The 23,050-nt window shown below is 37.9% G+C and overlaps 3 protein-coding genes across 3 annotated transcripts in view; all 3 read right to left on the reverse strand.

Annotated features, from left to right (window-relative positions):
- Bicra (BRD4 interacting chromatin remodeling complex associated protein) overlaps nucleotides 1–15,394 on the reverse strand; it is a 36,320-nt gene extending 20,926 nt beyond the window's left edge. Inside the window, 1 exon segment of the mRNA XM_068300170.1 lies at nucleotides 14,562–15,394. Coding sequence (XP_068156271.1) covers nucleotides 14,562–14,592 — 31 coding nt within the window. The 5' untranslated portion in view covers nucleotides 14,593–15,394.
- A 236-nt stretch (nucleotides 15,395–15,630) lies between these two features.
- cd (cardinal) lies at nucleotides 15,631–18,579 on the reverse strand. The gene is made up of 4 exons (XM_068300059.1): nucleotides 18,322–18,579; nucleotides 16,476–18,213; nucleotides 16,117–16,420; nucleotides 15,631–16,055 (listed from the first exon to the last, which is right to left on the reverse strand). The coding sequence occupies exons 1-4, from the start codon at nucleotides 18,483–18,485 to the stop codon at nucleotides 15,766–15,768; spliced, it is 2,496 nt and encodes an 831-aa protein (XP_068156160.1). The 5' UTR covers nucleotides 18,486–18,579; the 3' UTR covers nucleotides 15,631–15,765.
- Nucleotides 18,580–18,698: 119 nt separating this feature from the next.
- Nucleotides 18,699–23,015, reverse strand: Nup133 (nuclear pore complex protein Nup133). Its single transcript, XM_068300057.1, has 9 exons — nucleotides 22,714–23,015; nucleotides 22,473–22,647; nucleotides 21,908–22,408; nucleotides 21,537–21,849; nucleotides 20,836–21,472; nucleotides 20,573–20,780; nucleotides 19,830–20,508; nucleotides 19,227–19,768; nucleotides 18,699–19,151 (listed from the first exon to the last, which is right to left on the reverse strand). The coding sequence occupies exons 1-9, from the start codon at nucleotides 22,893–22,895 to the stop codon at nucleotides 18,771–18,773; spliced, it is 3,618 nt and encodes a 1,205-aa protein (XP_068156158.1). The 5' UTR covers nucleotides 22,896–23,015; the 3' UTR covers nucleotides 18,699–18,770.
- Nucleotides 23,016–23,050: the final 35 nt, after the last annotated feature.

The following is a 23,050-nucleotide window of genomic DNA, read 5'->3' on the forward strand; positions in this document are numbered from 1 at the left end:
CCATCGACATATACATATACATATGTATATGTGTTTGTATATATGTATGTATGTTTAAATATGGTATATCAAATTGAAGTATAGCTATAGCTATACAAACAAATGCGTAACAAATATTTCCGCATTGACATTTATTTATGGGAGGAGGAAGGGGAAAAAGCTGTCTTTTGTATACAGCTGTATATGTTTATACATATTTATCTATTTGCTTTGATCTTTGTGAGGCATTATAATGCTATGGATGGCTATGGCTTTGTGCTAAATTAAAGTTATTTCATCAAAGTTAATTTGATTAAAATTTTGCATTATTTTCGTTTAATGATTTTCAATTTCCATTATAACAAATTTTTTATAGTATTCCGCATAAAAAATAAAAAAGGCAGTCATTTCCAATGATGGGAGTATCCAGTCTCTGGTTCTGACCTGGACAATTTATGTTTTTGTATTTTCTTTGTTCGTAATTAATTTTTTTTTTTTTTTCATAAAATCGTTAATTTCTTTTTTATTAATTGCTAAATGAGTGGTCAGGCACAGGTATTAACATATAATTTTTTACTATATTCGCAATATACATTTATGAAAAAGTATCCATTTTTGAAAAATGTTTAAAAATCCTCTAGTCGTCTTTAGTCCATTGGGACTAAAGGTTTAGATTTTGAAGTTCTATATATTTCTGAATTTCATTTAAATGATTTACACCGTGTCATTTAAATGCACATAGACAGTTAAGCATTGGAGTGCCCTTTTTGACTTCTTCTCCCCAACCTCCTACTCGTCTGTTACTCGACTACTAAATACAGAATTTGACACTTAAGAGACAACAAAATAAACGACGAATTGTCATAAAAGGTGGGTGGCATTTTATGTATGAGTGTGTGTGTGTGAGTGTATGTAATTGTAATGTTTGGTGAGAACATTTCTGTGTTGGTTTTGATTATGTTGATTACAAGAAAATGTTAAATGTTGATGTTGTTGTCGTTGTTGTTATTGTTCGTTTCTTTTTGTCGGTTACTTGGCTTGTCAAATGTTGCTTTGCCGCGCACTTGACATTAGCAAAGTCATAATAAAAATTTCCCGCGAGAGTCACGCACACACAAATGTATATATATATATGTATGTATACAAAATATATATACATATATGCAGGCGTAGCAGTTTAGAGTGGAGCTTTAACAAATTGCAAAGCAACAACAACAAACTGTCTGCTAAACCACTTCACAGGCATATGTACATAAATATGTATGTACATACACAGAAACACAGCGAGACAGACACACAGGCAGAGTCCACAAAACGGTAAAATTGTCATTTGTGTACAAAACGGCGAGTACTCCCGCCGCTCTTACTCACAAACACACACTAACTCATGGGTAAGGTGTAACCCAGCCAGGCCTACAAGGGGGAGAGTAACTCGCATCAAAAATAAAACCTACGTATGGTTTGCCGCACGTGAAAGTCAACGAACTGGAACACACCGACCGAAACCCCCTGCACAGGCCCTCTCTCCGTTGCATTCATTCATCCTTCACCTGACACTGGCCCGCAACTCTGCACAAACTCTTCTTGCCGGTCTAAAAAAACAGAGAGAAAAAAAGGGCCAAAACCGTTGGTGGTTCAATGAGTGCACCAACAGGTCCACCAGTACAGGGTTCTCCTCAGTTATCCAGCAGTCCAGCGACCATTTGCCATTAATTTGTTATTGTTGTGTGCTAGGTAAAAACCAAAAGTCCAACCATGTAGGATCAATTTCTCAATTGAGCATAGAATGAAATAAAAACATAAATAAATAAAAGGCATAAAGAGCCTAGTCGATGTGTGTGTGAGTATGTACATATACATACAACATATGTATGTATATGGCCAATTGATTTTTTGTGTTTCTTTACCATCGACTCTTGTGGTGGTCCCTGAGCTGTAACTAATGGTGGCGGTATAATGGGTAGGATTGCTTGCCTTCGCATTGAAATCAGAATCGTCGATTGGATTGGGAGTTTTATGCCCCTTGCGGTGAATTTTTTATTATCGTCAAGGATTTTGACTTTTTTGGGGTTATAAAAATTTAACAAGAGTAATTTGCTCATAAGAATACCAATAAATGTTAAAAGTGGTTAAATCAAAGTAGATCGTGTATTTCAAAGGATGTTCAAGGAGTGAAAGGCACAATAAATCGTAAGAAGTGTGTGATTTTTTAATGTTTTCAATTGTTGTCCTTAATTTGTTTATACCGTGCTGGATTTTAATCAAATAATGCATACATATACATATATATGTAAGTACCAGTATCTATCTTTCACTTCGCTAAACTTTCACTAAACTCTTATTCATTTCATTTCAATGACGTTTTTGGTTTTTAAAGTGTAAAATTTTGCTGGTATGTGCATTTTATGTGCACTACGTGTCCTGAAAGGACAACGAATCGATTCAAATGGGAATGGGAAATCTACGTGTCTAATAATATAACAAATGGACACCAATCTCAACTGACAGCAGTAGTCTTTTTTTGCAACCCTTTTATATTTTTATATTTCGCTTTCCTTTTTTTCTCTTTTTAAGGTTCTACATTCATTTCATTTACTCAATTTCATTTCATGAATTACATTCAGAATGTACTTGAAACATCAAAGGCAGATACACAAACAAATAAAAGGGATGGGCGGGCGTACGAGGATTAAAAAATATACGAGTTCATGGTTGCGAGAAAGGTCAAAAAGGGGTGACGATCTTTTAAGAATCAAAAATTTTGAAACATTGTGAATTTCATGAGATGTTTAATAATTTGTATGATATTTACTTGATAGCCTTAAGTATGTCCCCTTCTCTAGAGTCCTTCTAACTTACTACGCCCACGATCTGTGTGGTTGTCACTTTGCTAAACATGTCAGGCATGTAATTAGATTGTCACACAGTGCAAAGTAGTCGCAGTTGGTCGGTCGTTGATTGTCATTTCATTTGGATGACCATTATGTTTGCTTCACCGAATCTTTATTTGCAATTGAAATAGATACCTGAATGTCAGGTGTCAAGTTTTAATGTATATAGAACAGTAACCACCGATATTATATGACGGATTGATAGAGTAAATAAATGAAGGAAAAAGAAAACGGGCAGAACAGTCGTTTGATCTGGTAATTCGAAACGAACCTTTTTCGCAAAAAGGATATTAATTAAATGCACAGCAAACAATTTGAATTCCCGGGAATACACCGACAATTTTCTTGTGTCACCGTCGCCGCCGTCGAGTCAATGTGTCATCTCGTCAGTTTTGGTGGTTGCACAACTCGACGTATACGCAACATCAGGCAGGCATGTGACCGCAAACAACAGGAACAAAAGGATGCCTGCTAGGCAACAACAAAGGACATTATTATTATATGGCATTTGTGTAAAATGCAATGCCGACAGGACACATAGACCCATGGAAACAGGAAAACACGCACATTCAGCCACACACTCTCACAAACGCACACACACACACAGGAACATTTACATGAATTGACGCAGACTGACACAAACACACATAAACTTTATACTTATTAAGCCAAGTTCCTATATAAAATATTTTTAAATGGATACATACACAAACATATGCATGTATGTATGTACATAAATTCAATTAAAACATCTAATTGTAAAATATATTCATTTTATTAGAGGCCCACTAATGTTAGTTAAAACTCCCTTATTGGAAAATTACTTTATAAACATCTCATTAAAAAATAACTTAAGATTAGTCAACTAAAATGATTTCTGATATTTTAATAGCCAATTTCTTTGAATGGATGCAAAGTTCACAGTAGAAGTGTAATTTTTGTAGAAAAGGAAGCAAAACTAATGTTCCTGCCTACAGATGGCAGGAAGGTCAAATGCTAGGAACTAGCACACAAAACGTTAGCCAAAATGTTCTCTATTGATCTCTCAGCCCCGTTTTAGTATGTCTTGCCAATGCCAACGGCAACAAACTGCTGCGGCAGCTGTTTGCAACATTTTATGCAAATAATTTATTTGTTTATACACGTCTGTCTATGTATATGTTTGTATCGATTTACATTGAATTGTTTGGAGCTAAACACTGCAAACTTAATTAAAAAAAATAAATAAAAAAAACAACAGTAATAATATGCTGTTAATTGATAAGACAACAAATACATACAGCAAATTTGTTTATATTTATTTAGGGTTAACAACAATGAAATTGGATAGATGTGGGGGAGAACTGAGAAACTGAGTGTGATAATATACTTAATGAAATAGAAACCATTGCCAAAAATCGATATATTCAAAAGTTAAAGAAAATATGGAAATATGTCTCTGGTATTGCCCCTAATTATTTTTCTACTGTTGCTGTGTAGTGTTCATGTTCGGTGCTCTATGCCATTTCATGCAACCAATCGATCCCATTTGATTACTAACAATAAGATACTATAGCCAGCTGTAACCTAAATCTATTTGCAGATTCTTTTTCTGTTTTTATTAGCTCATTAAAACGATTATGTATTTTTTTTTTTTTTTTGTTGAGTGTCACAAACATTTTAGCTTATTCCATACACATACACTATTTGCCTTTGTGAAATTGTTGTTAAGCACAGCAATTAATTTTGTATTGTTGCCTCAGGCCTTTTCTTCAATGGGTCAGGTGGGTGGTAAAGAAAAACAAATACAAAAAACGAATAAAACAAAATATTGCTGACAGTCATAAACAAATTTTTTTGTTTTAGTTGGCCTAATAAAAGGCTGCCAGCAAGCAGAAAAAAAAACCAACAAACTTTTAAGCAAAATATTAATAAATTTCGATGCGGTTCATTCATGCCGCTGGTGGCCTTTGTAATTCTCTTGTACGTGTCATAAACTGAATAATTGCTTTTTTCTTCATGTAGATTTCAATATCCGTTGCTCAATAAACTAAAATAAGAAAATAATATTCATTTTAAAACATGCTTATGACGTTTATTTAATTGATTTCAATTTACTTTAAGAGAAAAGACGGACTGACCGACTGACGAACTGTTGTTGCCACCTCCGATTTTCCTCAATCATCATTCCGCCCCATCATTTAAGAGTGAGTTCATTGCCATCATCAAACATGCAAAACAGTCATTTTACTCTCACAAACACACACACACATTAAAGAGAAACATATCCAAGTGGCAAATAATTTGACTTGAGCCACAATGAAACAACAATTTGGCCAAAATCAACACAATGGGGTTACTCGAAATTGTATTCTAACAAAAATACAAGATGGCGAGTTAAAAAAAAAATAATAATAATAACAATTGCGTTTCATTTAATGTAGAGTTAGATTTGTTAATTTATAAATTTTAGACAATAGACAATAGAATTTGTCATTTTTAACAGAACATTGACAACAAGATGAAAATATTTCTACCAGAAGTATTCTTTTTATGCAACAAACCGGAAATTTCGTTACTTTTATTACAAAAATGAGGCGTCAATAGACTTTATTTATGTGTTTTCATACTTTTTTTTAGATGATATAGTCAGCTTATTGATTGCCATTTTACAAGTGTTTCTCGTATTGTTTTTATGGGGCAGATTTTACGAGACGAGACAGCAATGTGTAACTGTTTTATTTTTGTGCCTTCTATTACTATTATTATTATTCTTATTATTACTATTAGCGGGTTAATCATTTAGTTAACCCACAAATGTCAAAGCAAATGTTAATAACGTAAGCAATGGGAGTACATACTAAAATGTATACTATAAGTACCTAAAGTAATTTCACAGAGCAAGTCGGTCCCTGCCTAAGCTATACCCCCCTCTCTCTCTCTCTCTGTCTTTCTTTGCTCCTCGCACCTTATACAATATTTTCATTTTATGGCTGTTTGTTGTTGTTGTTTTTGGGTTCTGCTTCGCTGACCAACACAGAACAACTTAGAGCATAGGTGGGAAACGGTGGAACGAGAACATGTGGAACGAGGAGTAGTAGTGGAGGAGCTCTGGAAAGTTAGTCGGTTAGACTGTTGGTTCGCCCAGTTGGTTGCGCTTTGATTGCTTTGTGTCGTCGTTCTCTGGGGCCAAAAATGGCCAAGTTGAGTGACTGCGGCAGCCAGTTCTACATACATACATATATATATATATATGTAGGTGGCTAGATGTATGGGTGTGTGTGTGTGTTCTGATGATGCCTCAAAAGCTTTATGTCGGAAATTAGTTTTAATCCACTTCCTCTCTTTCTCTTTCTCTCTCTTCCCCAGCTTTTGACAGGCAGGTCGCATCTTGGATTTTTATGAAGCAAATTTTATGCTTTATCGTGTATTTGAAGGGCCTTTAACTTACTGCGATGCCGTAATAAATAAATAAATAGAAACTCGTCTATGTATCTACAGAACTCCGGTGGCCAAGTTGTCAATTAGCCTGTCACGTGCGCAGCGACACTAAAAATCTCTTTGGCGTTTCGGCTTGAAAATTATCTTGAGAGTCGCTTCCCCATTTCTATACGTGCGCTACGCATTCCATTCCATTCCATCGTTTCCATCTTTGACCGTAATAACCCGACCATGGCCCGCCCTTCCCACCGCCTTCTATTCAACGGCTCTTTTTTTAATGGTTTATTTTTTCTTTTCTAAATAAGGTTTATTACCTTTATAAACGTTGAGAAGTGTTACTGGTAACGAGGTCATTTAACCTCGATTCAAGATTTGTGTCCAGAAATTAAAATCATTTTGAGTAATTCAGTGTTATATTTACCTGAAACAAAAAGAAAAAACGAAAGATTAATTTAAATATTTAAATTCCATTTGCAATAATAAACAAATAAAAAAAATCAAGCAATATCAGATTTCCATAATTAAATTTAACAAATTAAAGTGGTAAGTCGTTTTTTGAAATGGCCCCCACAACAGATAAAACTGTAGACTATAAATTCCTTGTTCGGAAATGTTTTGATTTGTATGTAGATTAAAGTGTTCGGGAATTTTTTTCTCAAAAAGAACAAGCTGCATCATTTTTTATGGTACTCTTAGGACTGCAAAAGTTAATTGAATTCTTTTTATTAGTTACCATTAAAAGGAGAAGGCAGGTTTGATTGACTTTTCAACCACCATCGTAATAAATCATAAATGGAGTGTCTATTAAAATGTTAGCTGCTTCAAAAGTGAAGAAAATTATCTTTTTAGTTGAAGTGATGGTCGGTTAGTTTGGACAATTTGGACTACAGTGATGAAAAACGAGCTAAAAACAAGAGTGGCCACGGAGAGAAAGAGAGTGGGAGGAAGGCACACACACACATACCGACATATAGACGACAAGACAAGTTCAAACAAACCTGTGAAGGTGGTCCAGTATTAAAAAAAAGGTTACTTCAGTTTCACTCTCTTCGTCTGTTTCTCTTCGCCTCTTTATCTCTCTCTTTCTCTGTCTCTCTCTTTATCGTTCTGTCTCTCCTACTAGCTTGGTATCTCTGTTCTTCTTTTACTCTGTCTGACCCAAACACAATGAGAGTCTAAATGACAGATACACACATATTCACTCAGGGCTATTATGGTACAGGTAAAGAAGAAGAACACACAACAACAACCAACCGGGGAATGGACAATGGAAATAACTTTCAGGTGTAACTCCGTTTGTGTGTGTATGTGTGTGCATTTGTGTGTTCTTCGTTTGTATGGGAAACAAGAGGCAGATGCATAATAACAAGAACAAAAGCAACGCGACTAATGTGAGAAGGAAATGTTTGAGAAAATTGAGATTTGAACAGTCAAGACAAACGAACGAATGAAAATGATTGAACACCAGGGTTGCCAGAACTGTGTTTCTTAATATTATATTTTAACGATGAACAAGACACAATTTTAATAAACTTTTACAGGATATTGTTGATAACCTTATAACTTTAAAGAAATATTACCATTTATTTTGTTTGAGTTTTTTTTTTACAGCTCTCAGAAGATTAACACATTAAATGGCCAAAATCTACTAGCTTAACTGTCATTTGTGTTTATAAAAATATTAAGTGGACAAAGGTATCAACTCCAAAGGTAAATAATAATAACGAAAAGAGGAACTGACGATGATAATTATGGCCCTCTTATGATGTAAAAAGAATACAATGGAACTGCAAAAACTGAATGCAGCTGTCATGATGGATTGTGTGTGTGTGTGTTGCAGTGTATCTGTTAGATACATTTTCACAACAGGTAATAGGTTGTGCTGGCAAATGCCTGAAAATTGGCCAAGTCAAAGGAGGGCTAAGTGCCGGGATCAATTTTGGTTTTTCATCTCATTTCGTCTCTCTCTTTTTTAAGGCGATGAATGCAGTTGAACTACCAGTAAGTAACAGAAAACCATGTATGTATGTATGTGTAGTACCTTCCCCCTCGTTTACTCTCTATGTCGCTGTGTTGGCTGGCTTTAGCATTCTCTTTGTCAATAAGCTTCTTTTCGCTTTTTGTGAATTTTCGTTCTTTTTTTGTTTTTTGGTTCTCATTGTGCTCCTCTTGTTCTTGCTTAGAGACTGGCAACAAAAAGCAGCAGCAGTAGCATCAACAGACGAGGGCTTTGCTTGATAGTATGGCCATCAGGTATTGTTTAGATCATTTATATCCACACATACATATGTATGTAAAGCCGTAAGTAGAAGAAGCAGCAGATAGCCAGCCATCCATGGCAGATGGTTTTGTTCTTTTCTTACCTCAACCTTCGCCCTCATCGTAGGTCCTGTTACTACTTAGTAACCGGGGGAGTCCCCGCTCTTGCGTTGTCTGTCAGTCAGTTAGGAATTGTGTGTTCCCTCTCATTTTGCCATTTCTTGTAATCATTATTGACCATTACATGGTCTCGTATGTTTGGTTAAATATATGTACATACACACACACAGTTTCGAATAAAGCTTTTGTTGGATCAATTTAAATATTCCTTCTTCTATTTTAAAATAAATTTTTTTAAAAGACTATATAAATTATTTTTTACACCAACTATATACTAAGATATACACATCAGTAAACATTTCTGTTTTACTTTTAATCACCATTCCGATATACATATGTCTGTATACCTTCCAACTCTTCCCATTGCCCGGTACGCACGTAAATCAATGTGGTTAGTTAACCTCAAAGATTAATCGATAAATCGGTTTTATGCATGAATGCGGCGGTCATTCAACAAGTAATTCATTCCTCATCTTTCACTTTTGAATAGCTGGGAGAGTAAATGCAACAACAAAAGGAGACTCGATAAAAAAACAAAAGCTCTGTCTCAATGTAAAGTTTCAAAGTCAAAGTCTTGATACATTTGCTAAAAGTTTAACTTTTCGCAAAAAATTGGGTCAACAAACTTGGCTAGGGCCTAAACAGCTGCAGAAACACCGGCATTTTTTAGTCAGAAAAGTTTTAACAAACTAACAACGCTTAGAAGATTGTGTTAGGCTATACTTTTAATTGATAAACTTCATAAATTTAAATCTCATGATCCTTATTGTAATAATTTCGCTTTTTTTCCAAAAGCCAAAATGAGAAAGAGTACGCAAAACTTGCAGTAACCATGAAACCAACGACACTTGTATAAATATTTATCATATGAATTTTTAATAAAGTTTCCAAAATGAAAAAGAAAAATCCAGAGCAAAAGGGAGAGGGAATGGGGCAGAGTCAAGTCGAAAGCCCGAGGCAAAGAATTGCCAAGCGTAGCAGAAGTCAAAAACAAACTTTCAAATTTAACGAATATTGTTTTATTCCAAACAACTGGCGGCAGACATTTTATGCATGATATATATACAAGCATATGTACATATATATGTATGTATATTCATACGGGATATATACATACATATACATATCTACAGAAAGAAACTGTGATGAGAGTTCAAGTCTTTACACATAGAACAAACCATCCATCCCATTAGCTACTCGATATTCGTTACTCTCGTGCTGAAAAGGTTTTTAATGCTCATATGAATGTCAAGTGCCATTGTCAAAGTCTAGTCTACACTTGACTGATTTTTGGCCCAAAAAAGGGGGCGTGGGCGGGTGATGGGGGCCAGAGATGGGTGGGGTGGCTGAACACAAAACGGAATCATTCGACTGTAATAAGATGCTTTTGAAAGCTCGACAGGCGGTAAAATTTGTTAATAATGCAAATACTCACAGACACGAACATACAAACACACACTAACACAACATTGTAAAGGAAATGCATGTTCTATTGTGCAAACATTCTGTCGAATTAGGAAACACGCTGAGTAAATAGCAAATACATTTACATACATACATATGTATGTATAAATAACCAAGTGTTGTTTATGAAAACCAGGATTAAAAATCTCAAAGATAGCAATTACAAAGGGTCTTAAAACAATGAACGGTATTTCATTAGCGACATGGAGATTATTTCATCTTATTCCAATTAATATTTTGGCATTTAAATGTAGAAGCTTTTGCTAAGATTTTTGCTTCGAAAACGCTGAAATAGAATTGATAAAATATCTTGTAGATTGTCAATTTTATTATTAGAAAGGCCTTAAAGGAATTTACAAATATTGTATTTGAATCATATGAATAATAAATAATTAACTTAAAAGCAAGAAAACTTTTTTTTTAATGTAAAATATTGCCAGACTGTATACAAAAATTAATTACGAACGCCCACGCACTCACACACACTTATACAGAGATATATATTTATGTATATATACAGCATCCAGTTATAGGCTAAAAGGAGTCGAGAGTTGAGAGTTTGCGCGGCAACCAAAAAACCTGTACACAAATTATCTATAATAAAAATGCAAAACTTTCCATACATGAGTATGAGAGTATAAATGTGTGTGTGTGTGTGCGTATTGAGAGAAAAAAAGGGTTGAAGTTGGCAAAAACAAAAAACCAAAAAACAGAAGCGACATGTCGAAAATCAAAAACTCTGACTCTCCTGAGAGCCAAACACAGCAGCAGCAGCCGGAACAAATGACAGATGAAACGACGTCGCGTCGTAGCTAAGGACGAGGAACGAGAGAAGGAACGAAGGTAAAAACGAATAGGAGAAGAACAGTTTACATTTCGGTATGCAGCCTGCTTATAAAAATTGCTCATTGTTCGTTGGATTCAGATCAAACCGGAATAACCCCTAATGAAAACAGCAACAGCAATAGCAATAGCTAAGGGAGCAACTGTTACCAAATCGATTAAATGTTATATGGTGAGACACACACACACACAAAGACAACAACCACGGAAAGCGAGAGAGATAGAATGAGACAGATATACATATATATGAATGTAACCACATCCGTTGCCGCCATATTAGACATACGGGCGGCAAAAATAATTTATGCCCATTGCAAAGTGGGGTCAGACTAGACAGCAAAGGGAAATAGATCGATTAGACAACAACTATGAAGAAGTGTTTTAATAATTCCAAAAGGAGAATTAAAATCCTAGCTATTGACATTTAACATATTTTTTATACAAATTTCATTGCCTACTTTTAAGATGATGCAAAGCAAAATTTTAATTTCCTTTGCTTCTCCAACAACGACAACAGTTTCCTTAGAGCACGACAACCCACGTCGTGAAGTCTCGCGAGATATCGCCGTAGTCTCGTCATCGTAGCCAACTCGACTCGCTCGCTATGTTTTCAGCATTTTTTTAATAGATAGATACACATCTCAGCCGACAATTAACCCCCCATCCTATACACTCCACCAAGCATCCCCCACGACTGCTAGTTGCAACAGCTTTTTAACCACAAAGCGAATTTTAAAGAAAACCCCGTCAGACCGCCAACCCCACCATCTTTTGACTTTCCTTGTTTCCTGCCACAAAAAAAGACCTTTTCTTGTCCTAAATGAGAAAACTTTCTCGTCTTCTCATTCAAAATCAAAGCAATTTCATTAGAGGCAAAAACAAAAGCAGGAGAACAACAACAAAGATTAAGAGAGAATGAGAGAGACAGAAAGAGCGAGAGAGAGAGAGGTTAATAGACCGATGCGTTGCTTTAGTAACTTTTCCAACTTTTTGCCCTTTTGTATACACAAGATTAATGATGTCCTCTTCCTATTCAAATATATTTCTCAGGGACTTTCGTGTGCTAACCTAAGAAATTGCCTTATGATCCAGACTACATTTCTATTATAAATCATTATACACACACCACATAAGAAACGCAAACAAAAAATGAGAAAAAAAGATTTTGGTTTTTTTTTTTTTAGAAAAAACAACGCCTAATTAGGCGCAACAATGCATGGATGATAAGCCCTAAAAGATTTGTGCGTGGGCATGTACATATGTATTTGTGTATTTTGTATATACATACACATAAGTGAGAGAGAGAGGGAGAGAGAAAAAGTACACGAGAGAGCAAGCATATGGTCACTTACAAGAGAGAAAAGGGAATAAAAAAAGAGATGGTAAGGTGGCCAGGTCAATTTAGAGAACTTTACTCTCTTTCTCATACAGACGAGGCATTCAATTGATAAGCAAATAGTCTTAACACCCGCTATTCGTTTATAATAATTAATGAAATCCATTAAATTGATTTATTTACGACAATACTAAAATGTATTTATTTAATATTTTATTGTGTTTTATTAAGAAATTCAAGATTTTTTTTAACATTTTAATTTGTTGTTTTATTCACAATCTGGAACATTTCTGCTTTATATCTTATCAATTTCTAGATTTCTTAGTCGTTTAGCATATTTCCCCATTGCCTTATTTTTCTGCTTTTCATTAAAACCTATCAATTACCAGCAAACTAAACTTATCTTAGATTTGTACTTAAAATGTAAACGAAACATTATCTTATCTTATTTGTATATAGTATGCAAATAAAATGTTTAATTATTTATACTCATGAACATTGTGGAACAATGGTCTAACTTTGTTGTTGTCTCTATCCGACTAAGTTTTAAATTTTTTAAATTGCCAACAATAACAACACAAATAGATACATTTTTTGTGGCTATTGGTATGGAAAATCGATTTGACATTAAAAATTTATACTTAATGACACTTTGTCACGCGTTTTAGCTTTTACTATTTTTCTCCACCCACACAATAACAAAAGAGCAAATACTAGAAAATAAGTACTATAAAATTAACAACAATGGCAATATTTGGATATATGCATATTTAAGTAAAATATCATCATTCAATTGCATTTAAGAACATTATTTGTTTACTAATTCAGGTTTTTCTTTTTTTATTAGAAATAGAATACTGATTGATATAGCAAACGGATTTGGGCTAGATCTATTCTATATATGGGTCAATAATTGATAGAGTTGCCACCTTATCAAGTCTATTTGAGTCTGATGTGTTTATAGTAATTCATCTTTTAACTAAGCAATATTTGTTTGGTTGTTATTGTTGTAATTGCATTACAATCAATGGGACTGGCAGGCAAGGGGCAAACCCAGAGGCAGCCACGCTTATTCATTCAATTGGCGGGCATGGGTACGGGCACAGGCACACGTTTTGCATTACACACGACGACGGCGCTGGCAACGAACGACAACCCTGACCTACAAAATGGCAAATAAAACAAAACGGCAGCGGCAGCAGCAACAACAAAATGCGACTGCTGTTGTCCCTTGTAGTAGTTGTGTTGTTGTTTGTGTTAGTTGGTTTGCATTTTGCCGCTTTAACCGAGTTTACATTGAATTTTATAAATAAATTAAAGGGTTGCCATCATCAGCGAGCAATATGAAATTGATGTGGAGGTGGAAATGAATGCATGGGGGGTCAGCAGAGCCGGGGCCGGTAATTTGCTGCCTTGTAATGCTTAAACGCGACTATTTTAGTTGATTAGATAACTAACTTAACATTTTTCACGTGCTATCGCAGTCTTTATTTCACACACACACATTCTTTCTCTAGTTCTTTATTTCTCTCTGTTTTTCTCTTGTCACAGTGGGCCTGTGATTTTTTTCTTTTCAAATTTCAAAAATTTGATTATTTAGTTTAACTTGCAATTTGTTTTTTATACATAAATCAAAACCTTGTTAGTTTTCAGGAAGTTAAATGCTGCATTCCTTTCAATTTATCTCTCTCTTTTGCACTCACACATTTTTGATCTCATTTTGATTAAAAAGGTTTATCTGCACTTTGCTGCTTTCTTTCTTTATGTTTAAGCCACATTTACATTTACATATCGTTTCCATTTGCTTTGCTTTGCTTCTCGTTTCTTTTTACTTCGTTTCTTGGATGTGCCATCAACTTTCTCTTTTTGTTTTTTGGTTTTTGCTTGGACTATAAATAGAACTGAGTGAGCATCAATATCAAATACGAAAAATATTCATTCATTTTTCATATACACATTTGACATTTTGAATCTTTGTTTCATTTGTTTTAACAGTTGTTGCACCTTCTGTGGCGGCGATTGCTGCTGCTGCTGCAACTGTTTACAAAATTGTTGGAGAGCAGCTGCGCAGCATTTTATGAGCGTAAGAGAGCATTTTTTTTATTTTTAGCTCTCTCGCTATCTAACTGTATGCTGGTGTGTTCTCTCTCTCTCTTTTCCTCTCTCGCACATAATAGAATGCAAAACATCAGTTTTTTTCGATTCTCTCGTTTATTTTTTTTCTGCCTTTTTCACTTATTTTCACTCACCTGGTCGATCCAATGACTGTCTGCGACTCATTGGCAAAATATTTGATGCGCCTTGTGTTGCGTTTCTTGGGGGGTGAGGGTGGAATTAGAAGAGACGACAAGATGTTGACTTCAACGCAAGAATTAAACTAAAGTTGATCGCTTCATTTGTATGTTGCTCCTGTTGATGTTGTTGGACACTTAGGCATAAATATTGCATTATTATTATTTCCCTTTATTATTTTCTTTTATTTTTTATGTGCTGTGGTGTTTTGTTTGGTGTTGCTGCACACGCTCGCACACACTCACACACATTCACTCACACTCGCACTCACACTCTCGCACACACACACACACACGCTCGCGCGTCACGTCAATGAACGGAGGAATCACAACTCGCTGTTGTTGCTGTTGCTCGCCTTTTACGCATATTTCCGCAATGGTTTAACACTTTTTCACTAGCACCTCAGTTTGGTTACATTTTTCACAAATTTTTCAGCATATTCCTCCAATTTTTCACAAATTGCAACTCTTGTATTTGTTACGCACGGCCGTGGAAAGTGGAAATTACGAGCACCGCCGCCGACAAACAAAGGGAAAATGGCTGAATGTCTCGATGCCGATAAATAGTTATCGATATGTCGTAGACAAAAAGAGGTAGAGAAAAAAGGGGCAAAAGTGGGGCTGAAACTAATACGTTTAAACACGGCCAACAATTCACAATTACTTCACTTTCTATTAGCGCCGACCAAAATGTACATTGCAACAACTAATTTGCTAAAATTCCGCACTTTACGAGATGCGTGGCTCATATATTTACAGCATTTCGTTCCCGCACTTTTGACGTTGGTGGTGAAATTTGTTGCATTTGGGAATTATCGCAGGGTTGTTATTTGCCTAGTATCGATAACCACGCTACCCTATATCGATAACTTACGCTACGTTATTTCTTACGTTCACGTAATATTAATAAGTGCATCATCAAACCAATGTGTCAAACCAAAAAGTTGCATCGAACAAATGAGCTTTGGAGGTAAGGTATCGTGGGGAGCTTTGACTTTTTGAAGCATTTCAGCATTTGTCATTATCATTTATCTTAATCATTTATAAACATTAACATAGTTTTTTAATTTTTCATTTTCTCAAAAGAATAAATTCTTGAAGCGGACAACAAATACAAAAGAAATTATTAACATTTAGCTTTTTTTAGGATTTGTATGAACATTTAATTTGAAATGGTGACATTTCCGTTGTCGAGTGACCTATTCTGAACTCCCATTACTCGCACCAACGTCATAGGGCGACTGAAGCCCGACTTGTGCAATTTTGGGTATCGCTTGGCCTCTGCCCATGGAGCAAAATTAAAGTCATAGCCCGGCAAATTACGACAGTTTATATAGCGATTGCCATTCGTTCTCTGACGCTCCATAACATGCTCACGGATCCGTGTAATTCCATCAGAGTTACGGCAGATGATGGCCGCCAAGCTTGTTTTATAGATCTCTGCCAATTGACCTGGAATGGAAAAGGATATGCAAAACAACTAGTTCAATGTCGTCTTCAGACACTGTCCCACCTTTTGTGAACCGCTGTGGCCCTACTTTGCGTTCGTACCAATGAGAATCGCCCAGCTTAATGCGAAGAAACTGATCCGAGACCATGCAGCTGAGGAGTGGACCAAATATGGCGCCTTCCATTGGCGGTTCACTAAGCGCACCGGTATAAACATCCACATCTTGGGGTGATGTATATATTTGTTTAATCGAATCAAGCGTATAGTTGTCCACAGCCTGGGCCATCTGCTCCCAAGTGTCAACGGGCGGAAGACGACAATGGTGCCGGAACACTGGATAGCTGGGTATTCCATGATCTCGGCCACGCTGCGTAGTTAAATCAATAAATCGTCGAGCTACCATTGAAATTGGCACATCTCACCTGAATATTAAGCGATACCAAGTCCAGTCCACATACAGGGACCTTATCTTCGGCGGTTCCTTCAAACAACTTTTGGGTGACTTCCAGCGAGAAGAAGCGATCCACTTGCATGACTGGGGTATTGGCGGCCGTAAGAAGCGCATGATCGATTCCGTGCTCCTTCCACAATGAGAACGGGTTGAAGAGCATCTTGTGCAGTTCCATGGCTTCGGGCGTACTGTTGTCACGCGACACATTAAAGAGTCCCGGCAGAAGGGTGTGGGCAAATCGAAAAGCAGCCGAGGCAAAGCAATTGGCTATAGTGGGATTCACTTTGGGATCATATGTATCCGGTTCATCAAGATTATGGCTCGAGGGGAATAGTCCCTTCGTTTTGCTTGTATTGCGTCCCAGTAGAACGGGCAGAAACTCATTGTACGTTATGTGCGCCATTTGTGCTCCTAGAATCTTGCGAGCTTCCTGAAATAAACGCTCATCATCCCATTCCGGATTTGTTTTCTGCAATTCCCTGGCGAGATAGTTGTGATGCCTGGCCCACAGTAGATGCATAGAGGTGAGTAGTAGATTCTCATTGGCTCGATCATCGCCCGATTCAAAGCAATATTTTCCCTGTCGTGTCATCTGTACACGATTACAGCCATCATCAGGATTCGAGGATATGGGCAAGAGTTCACGTCCATCATCGGTTATGTACATACGAAGGGTGCCATTGGCATAGCTTCGTAGCTGACTCTGGCGCTGCTCAAGATTCCCATAGACAACGGAGCCATCGAGAAAAGCGGTGGCCTGATTTAGTTGCATTCTGGGACCAAATCTGCCAGTGGGCGCTGGAGCCGATCTTACAAAGTTCATACAACTGAGATTGTATTGCTTGTAGTAGGGATCGTCGGACAGAATTTCCACTGCAAAACATTCTGGATGCTGATCACGTGTGCTTTCTACACAACAGTCAATCGATTCGCCCTCCTGAGATGTGGTCAGCGAAGTGGCCGTTATGTCATGATCCATGAACTGGCCAAACACGGCCAGCATTACAGTAAAATTCGAATCCGTCTCATAGCTTGATCGATGTATATTCAAGGAGACCTGTCGGGCCGAAGGCAAACGACCATAATGGCTTGCCCTAGGACTGGCAATGCCATCCTCATAGTCCGGCGACACCATACGACGATAGGGCACCATTGAAGCTCCGTATGTGCGCGGATGCTCTTTATTATTGCATACCCCAGTCGGTTGTCTATAACGAGAATTGAAGTCGCAATCTAGACGCAAGACGGTTGGATCGGGCAATACAATACGTGGTCCCCATCCGATATTGTCGCGTCCAGGACTCTTGGTGTAATTAAATCTCTTGGCAATATCAAAGGTGGCATGATTCTCTACATATCCACGGCGGGCCAATTTACGGGCCTCAGGATTGGTGCTTAACGAACGATAATGACGAAACGCTGGTGTGTTTACTGCACTCGGCCGAAGGCCTTCCTCAAAGATTTCCCGATCGCCCAATGCCTTGATGCCAGCACTAACAGCCTGGGCGCCCTCTTGGCGACTCAATGTCTCAGATCTGGATTTCAAGGCCCATTCAGCTTCTGGCTCATCGGGCAGCGGTGTCTTTGGTGTGAGCTCCAATGTCTCGTTTGTGGTTACGAAAAAGAAACTGGGACTACCATCATCATTTGCATTGCCAAGGGAATTGCTAAAAGCCAATGCCAGGCACAAAGCGGCAATAACTATAACACTGTGTGGGGGGGGAACAGAGAGGGAGGGGCCAGGAAAGTGAAATCGTTTTGTGGTTAATCAGTTAACAAAACGTTTTGCAGGCAGGCGATAGGGAGGAGACACTCACACAATGGTAATGCCCATGCAACATTGCAATTGTTTTATTTTACTACGACGTGAACGTGGCGAAACTCCACCCGGAAATACATAATCAGGTCCTGGTCCTTGATAAGGTGGCAGTAATACATATCCCGAAGTTCCCGCGGCTAATGGTGTTGTTTCATCCGCCATAGTTAAAACACAACTGATGCCAGCCCGCCAAGTCTAGTCGCAGACTTCGCTCAAAATGTTAGCACTTGGTGGGTTTCCACTCCTCCTCCTCCATTTAGCCATCGCTACTGCCACACATGAGATACTTTCGCCGGCTGAGCTGCTACACAAAGCTGACACAAGCTTACTTAGTGTATAATGTCTTATAATATCTTATAACAACAAGACCAACAATTGGTAACTTAACTTTTCTCTCCATTTAATAAATGCGAAAATTAAAAGTTAATGTATATTAAATAACTCTTCTTATTGAATATCCATATCCTCCTCAGGATTCTTAAACATATTAGCGGCATATTCGTATGTAAGCTTTAAGAGATATTGAAACGATTTCTGTTGCGGCAAATCGCCCAATTCGTTGCTATCTAAAAATTCTTCCATGGGAGGTAAATAATTTTCCCCCTCTTCACCAATGAGCTGAGAGATTTCAATGATGCGGAAAAATAACATTTTTTGCATATACTCTACGGCATTGTTGGGATCATAGTCTGTCCAATTATCCCGTCGTATGGCGGCACACCAGATTTTGCGACGCATCTCATACGGATGCTCGACATAGTTTAATAGCTCTAGAGCCTTTCGAAATTCTCCTTCACTGGCAGTGTCATTCTCTTCCGCAACATATAACTTAAAAAAAAATAAAGAAATAATTAGTGGGGTTTTTTTTTTAATAATTTAATGTCTATTGTTTAATTTACTTACATTTATAATCTCTTCCACCTTGAGAACCTTCTGATCGTTTGAATCGAAACCAAAATTTTGCAATATATCATGACCCAAATGCGATTGATATTCGACAATTGTCAAATCGGTATTTATCTTCTCCACTTGGGCAGTCATATCCGAATCATTGGCAGCTAGGGCGGCCAATTTGGCCAGCGATAACATTGATTTCTTGCGTGACACAAACTCGGTTTCATTTTCGGCTAACTCGTCGAGTACCTTGGCGGTCCTCTCGAAATCGCCATTCAATACTAGTTGAATCCAACCCAGAGACGGGTGGTCGCGCATGAATTGTGATAATGCTGTCTGATTACCCTTGAAACGTTCAAAGACCTCACCATGGCGATTCTGACGCATATGCCAATTAATGGCGAATTGCGAGAAATCATATTCCTCATACTTGCGGGTATAGTCATCCAAACGATCCTTATCCTTTGTCTCATCGCAGATAATCACCAGGCTCTGAAAATCTAGATATTTCTCCGCCAGTTTAGCTGCATATTGATACTGTCGATCTTTAACTGAAAGAATGTTATAAATGGATTAAGGGATTCCTTTCAAAGTGAAATGCAAGACCCTTACTTAACATAGAGATTAACTCCCGACGCTGTGCCTCAAATTGCTGCTGCAATACATTAAATTTTTCGGTTTCGCGTACACTTTCAAGATAGGTTTTGCGTCCCTCCAATACTATATCGACAAGTTCACTCATTTGTTGATATAGCTGCTGCTTCAGTTCCGTTTCACTGACGCTGTTCGTTCCATAACGAACGGTTAGATCGATTAGGCGGGTTAATGTATCACGTACACCGGCGTTGCCCGACATGGCTGTCCATGGCAAATTCTCAAAAGAGGCCAATTTATCATTGTGCAATTGAAAGCTAATGGAATGCTGTCCCCGATATCTAAACACCATATCAAGAGTCTCAAGCACAATTAAATTAATATCGGATATGGAATGCGCCACTGACAATGTTGTGTGATTCTGGGCAGCAATACGCTGATCTGCCATGTCCGCCAATGCTTCAAATATACATTGAATATTACAAATTTTCACATAAAAAATATCCTGAGTGGTTAAATTGCCATATGGCTTCTCCTCCCACAGTGCAACAGTTGTATCGATGGCCTCTTCAATCAGTTTAGGCATTTTGGTCTGCAAAGTGCGTAAAGCGAGGGCAGCAACGATTTTCTCACTGATATCAGACATAATATAGCCGGTGGGTTTCAGCACATTACTTCCACAAGGAATGGCATTGAGCTGAAAAAGAATATTCACACAGTTAAGTTTCTGTTTTATGAGATGAACAAAATAAATCCCAAACCTTATCCCAAACACCGCTGGAATGAAGAAATTCTATGAAATGCTGCATGGCAACGATTTTGTCGCGCAGCTGATTGATGATTTGCATGGAACGTGAGCTACCCAAACCATGACGATTGGATTCCTGTTGCTCCTCAATAGTGTCTTCCCAGCGTGGATCAGCAATGGGTAGATCTTCAGCCAGATCTTCGGCAATGGTAATTACAATTCTAGAAAGTAAGAACATAGTAAGATCCTTTTATGGTTTTCATTTTACGTTTTTACCTATCTAATTTATAGGCATCCAGGGGTGCTCCATTGGGATCGGCTTCGGCCACATTTCGCAGTAATTCGCCAACAATTGTCTTAACCATATTATTGTTGCCTTTAATGGAATACAAAAAGGCCGCTTTAAGCTGGCCAACTTCATCGTTTAATTCATTGTACACATCATCTGGATCTATATCGAACATATTAAGATTGTTTGAGCTCGATAACTGTATTGATTGTTCGGCATTGGCGCTAAAGCTGCCATTGAAGGATGTGGGTGCAAATAAATCTGGTGTATGGCAAGAGCTCATATTCAGCATATCGATGCTATCAAAATCACCCGGGGTGATGCAGACTAGACCATGGGTTCGACTAAAGAAAAGCGGCAATCGATTGCATACAGCAGCACTCAAAATGCGATCATCGTGCAAATGAAATTCAATCTTTTCAGCTTCGACTTCAGCGGTGGGCACAGATTGTGACAAATGCAAAGGATACACCGTCTTGGGTGTGTATAAATAGAAATGGGTACTGGTCACAATAAAACGAAGACACAGACAATCCTGCACAGTCTTTGGACCGAAAAATTTGTTTAGTTTCAATGGTGTAAAGGATTCCAGGTACATAGATTCTGCCGTTGGACTGGCCACCACTGAAACGGAAGATATTAGTTTAAAAAAAGCTCTGCAAAACCTACTCTAACCAATTCAACTTACCGACACCATAACACATCTGTGGTGCATGCGATTGGTTCACTGCTCCAGCGAGAATATAGGCCTTGCTCTTGGTTACATAGTAGTCCAACAGATGTAAGTCAACCTCTGTATTATCTGCTGGTAATCTTACATTCCAGAATTTTTGCAGGAATTCCTCGCGTATTTTTCGCACTAATTCCACATCTTCGTAGATTAGGCTTTCGGCATTACCCTTTTTGGACAAACTCCATCGTTGAATTGAACGATCTGTTAAAACTGAGACAATGGTTTCGCCATCCAAAGAATTGCTCTCACAGCACATGCCCACCAGATACTATAAAAGATAAGAGATTAGTTACAATTTGATGCTAGTCAATCATGTCTCTATTCACCTGATCCTTTTCGGCACCAGTCGAACCAATTAGTATGGATGCAAATTTCTTGCTAAAGCCGCCCAAGAGGCTTGTGGCCGGCTTGATGATCTTATGATGCAACGTGTATCGTCCCTTTGTCAGAGCCACTCGTAAAAAGACCAGATTGCTTGTCGAAGTTACTGCCAGAAATCCTTGCTGAGTTGGTAAATTTAGCAGTTGAACAAATTCTTGTCCAGCCAGAATGGATAAATCCACAGAATTGCCATCATGGGCAATAGATGACCAATAGCGTACATCCCCAGTGGAGGAAACAGCTATGCAGGAAGCAGTTTGCTGGCCCTCTGTCTGAAAGACTGAGATTAGGCCGCTTTTATGGGCCAAATCACTATATGGCAAGGTTAGTTCACGGCATTGGGCTAATGTTCCACCACGTCTCTGTTGTTTGGCACTCCGAGGTGGAGATCCTGCTTTTGTGGAATCTTTGTATTGCCAAGTTAGTAAACGACGTCCTTGAACGACCTATCAAATAATGGTAAGCCAATTCATAAACCGTCAACGTTTTAAGATCTCAAAAAATACTTACCCAAGCCCAACCATTTTGTGATACTTTTGCGGAAACTGTGCCCGGCAATGCACCAGCAAAAGTCAAAGCTTCGTTCACAGCTACCGGCAAGGGGCAGCCATAACTTTCCACGGCATTGTAGTCCGAGCGGATGCCCGGTATGGATTGCGTTGAGCGCACTGAGAGGCTTAGGCGACTAAATGAGTTGAGTATAAGTTGAGTTGAAATGTGTGTAATAGCCAATCTTATTCACACTACTCACCTATTATGTAGAGTCTTCCTCAATCCTCCTGAAAGTGGACTTGGAGCGAAACTAGCGTTGCCGCCAAAACCTGATTTGCCAACCGGCGTAGCACCAGACGCCGGCATGCTACGTCGTACACCCGCAATGGATTCTCGGGATCGGGATAATCCATATAATTGTTTTTGAATGCTGCGATCCATTTTGAATATAAATAAATTAATAATAACCGTTTAAATCAACATGTGTTTTAATAAAGAAAACAGTTTTGTCGGCACATTTACAACAACACGTTTAGGTAACACCGCGTTCCCTTGAATAGCAAGGACAACATCGATAGCTATCGATAAGATGGGAA

This window comes from Drosophila tropicalis, unplaced genomic scaffold, assembly GCF_018151085.1.
Source record: "Drosophila tropicalis isolate 14030-0801.00 unplaced genomic scaffold, ASM1815108v1 contig_878, whole genome shotgun sequence".
In the NCBI taxonomy this organism is placed as follows: Eukaryota; Metazoa; Arthropoda; class Insecta; order Diptera; family Drosophilidae; genus Drosophila; species Drosophila tropicalis.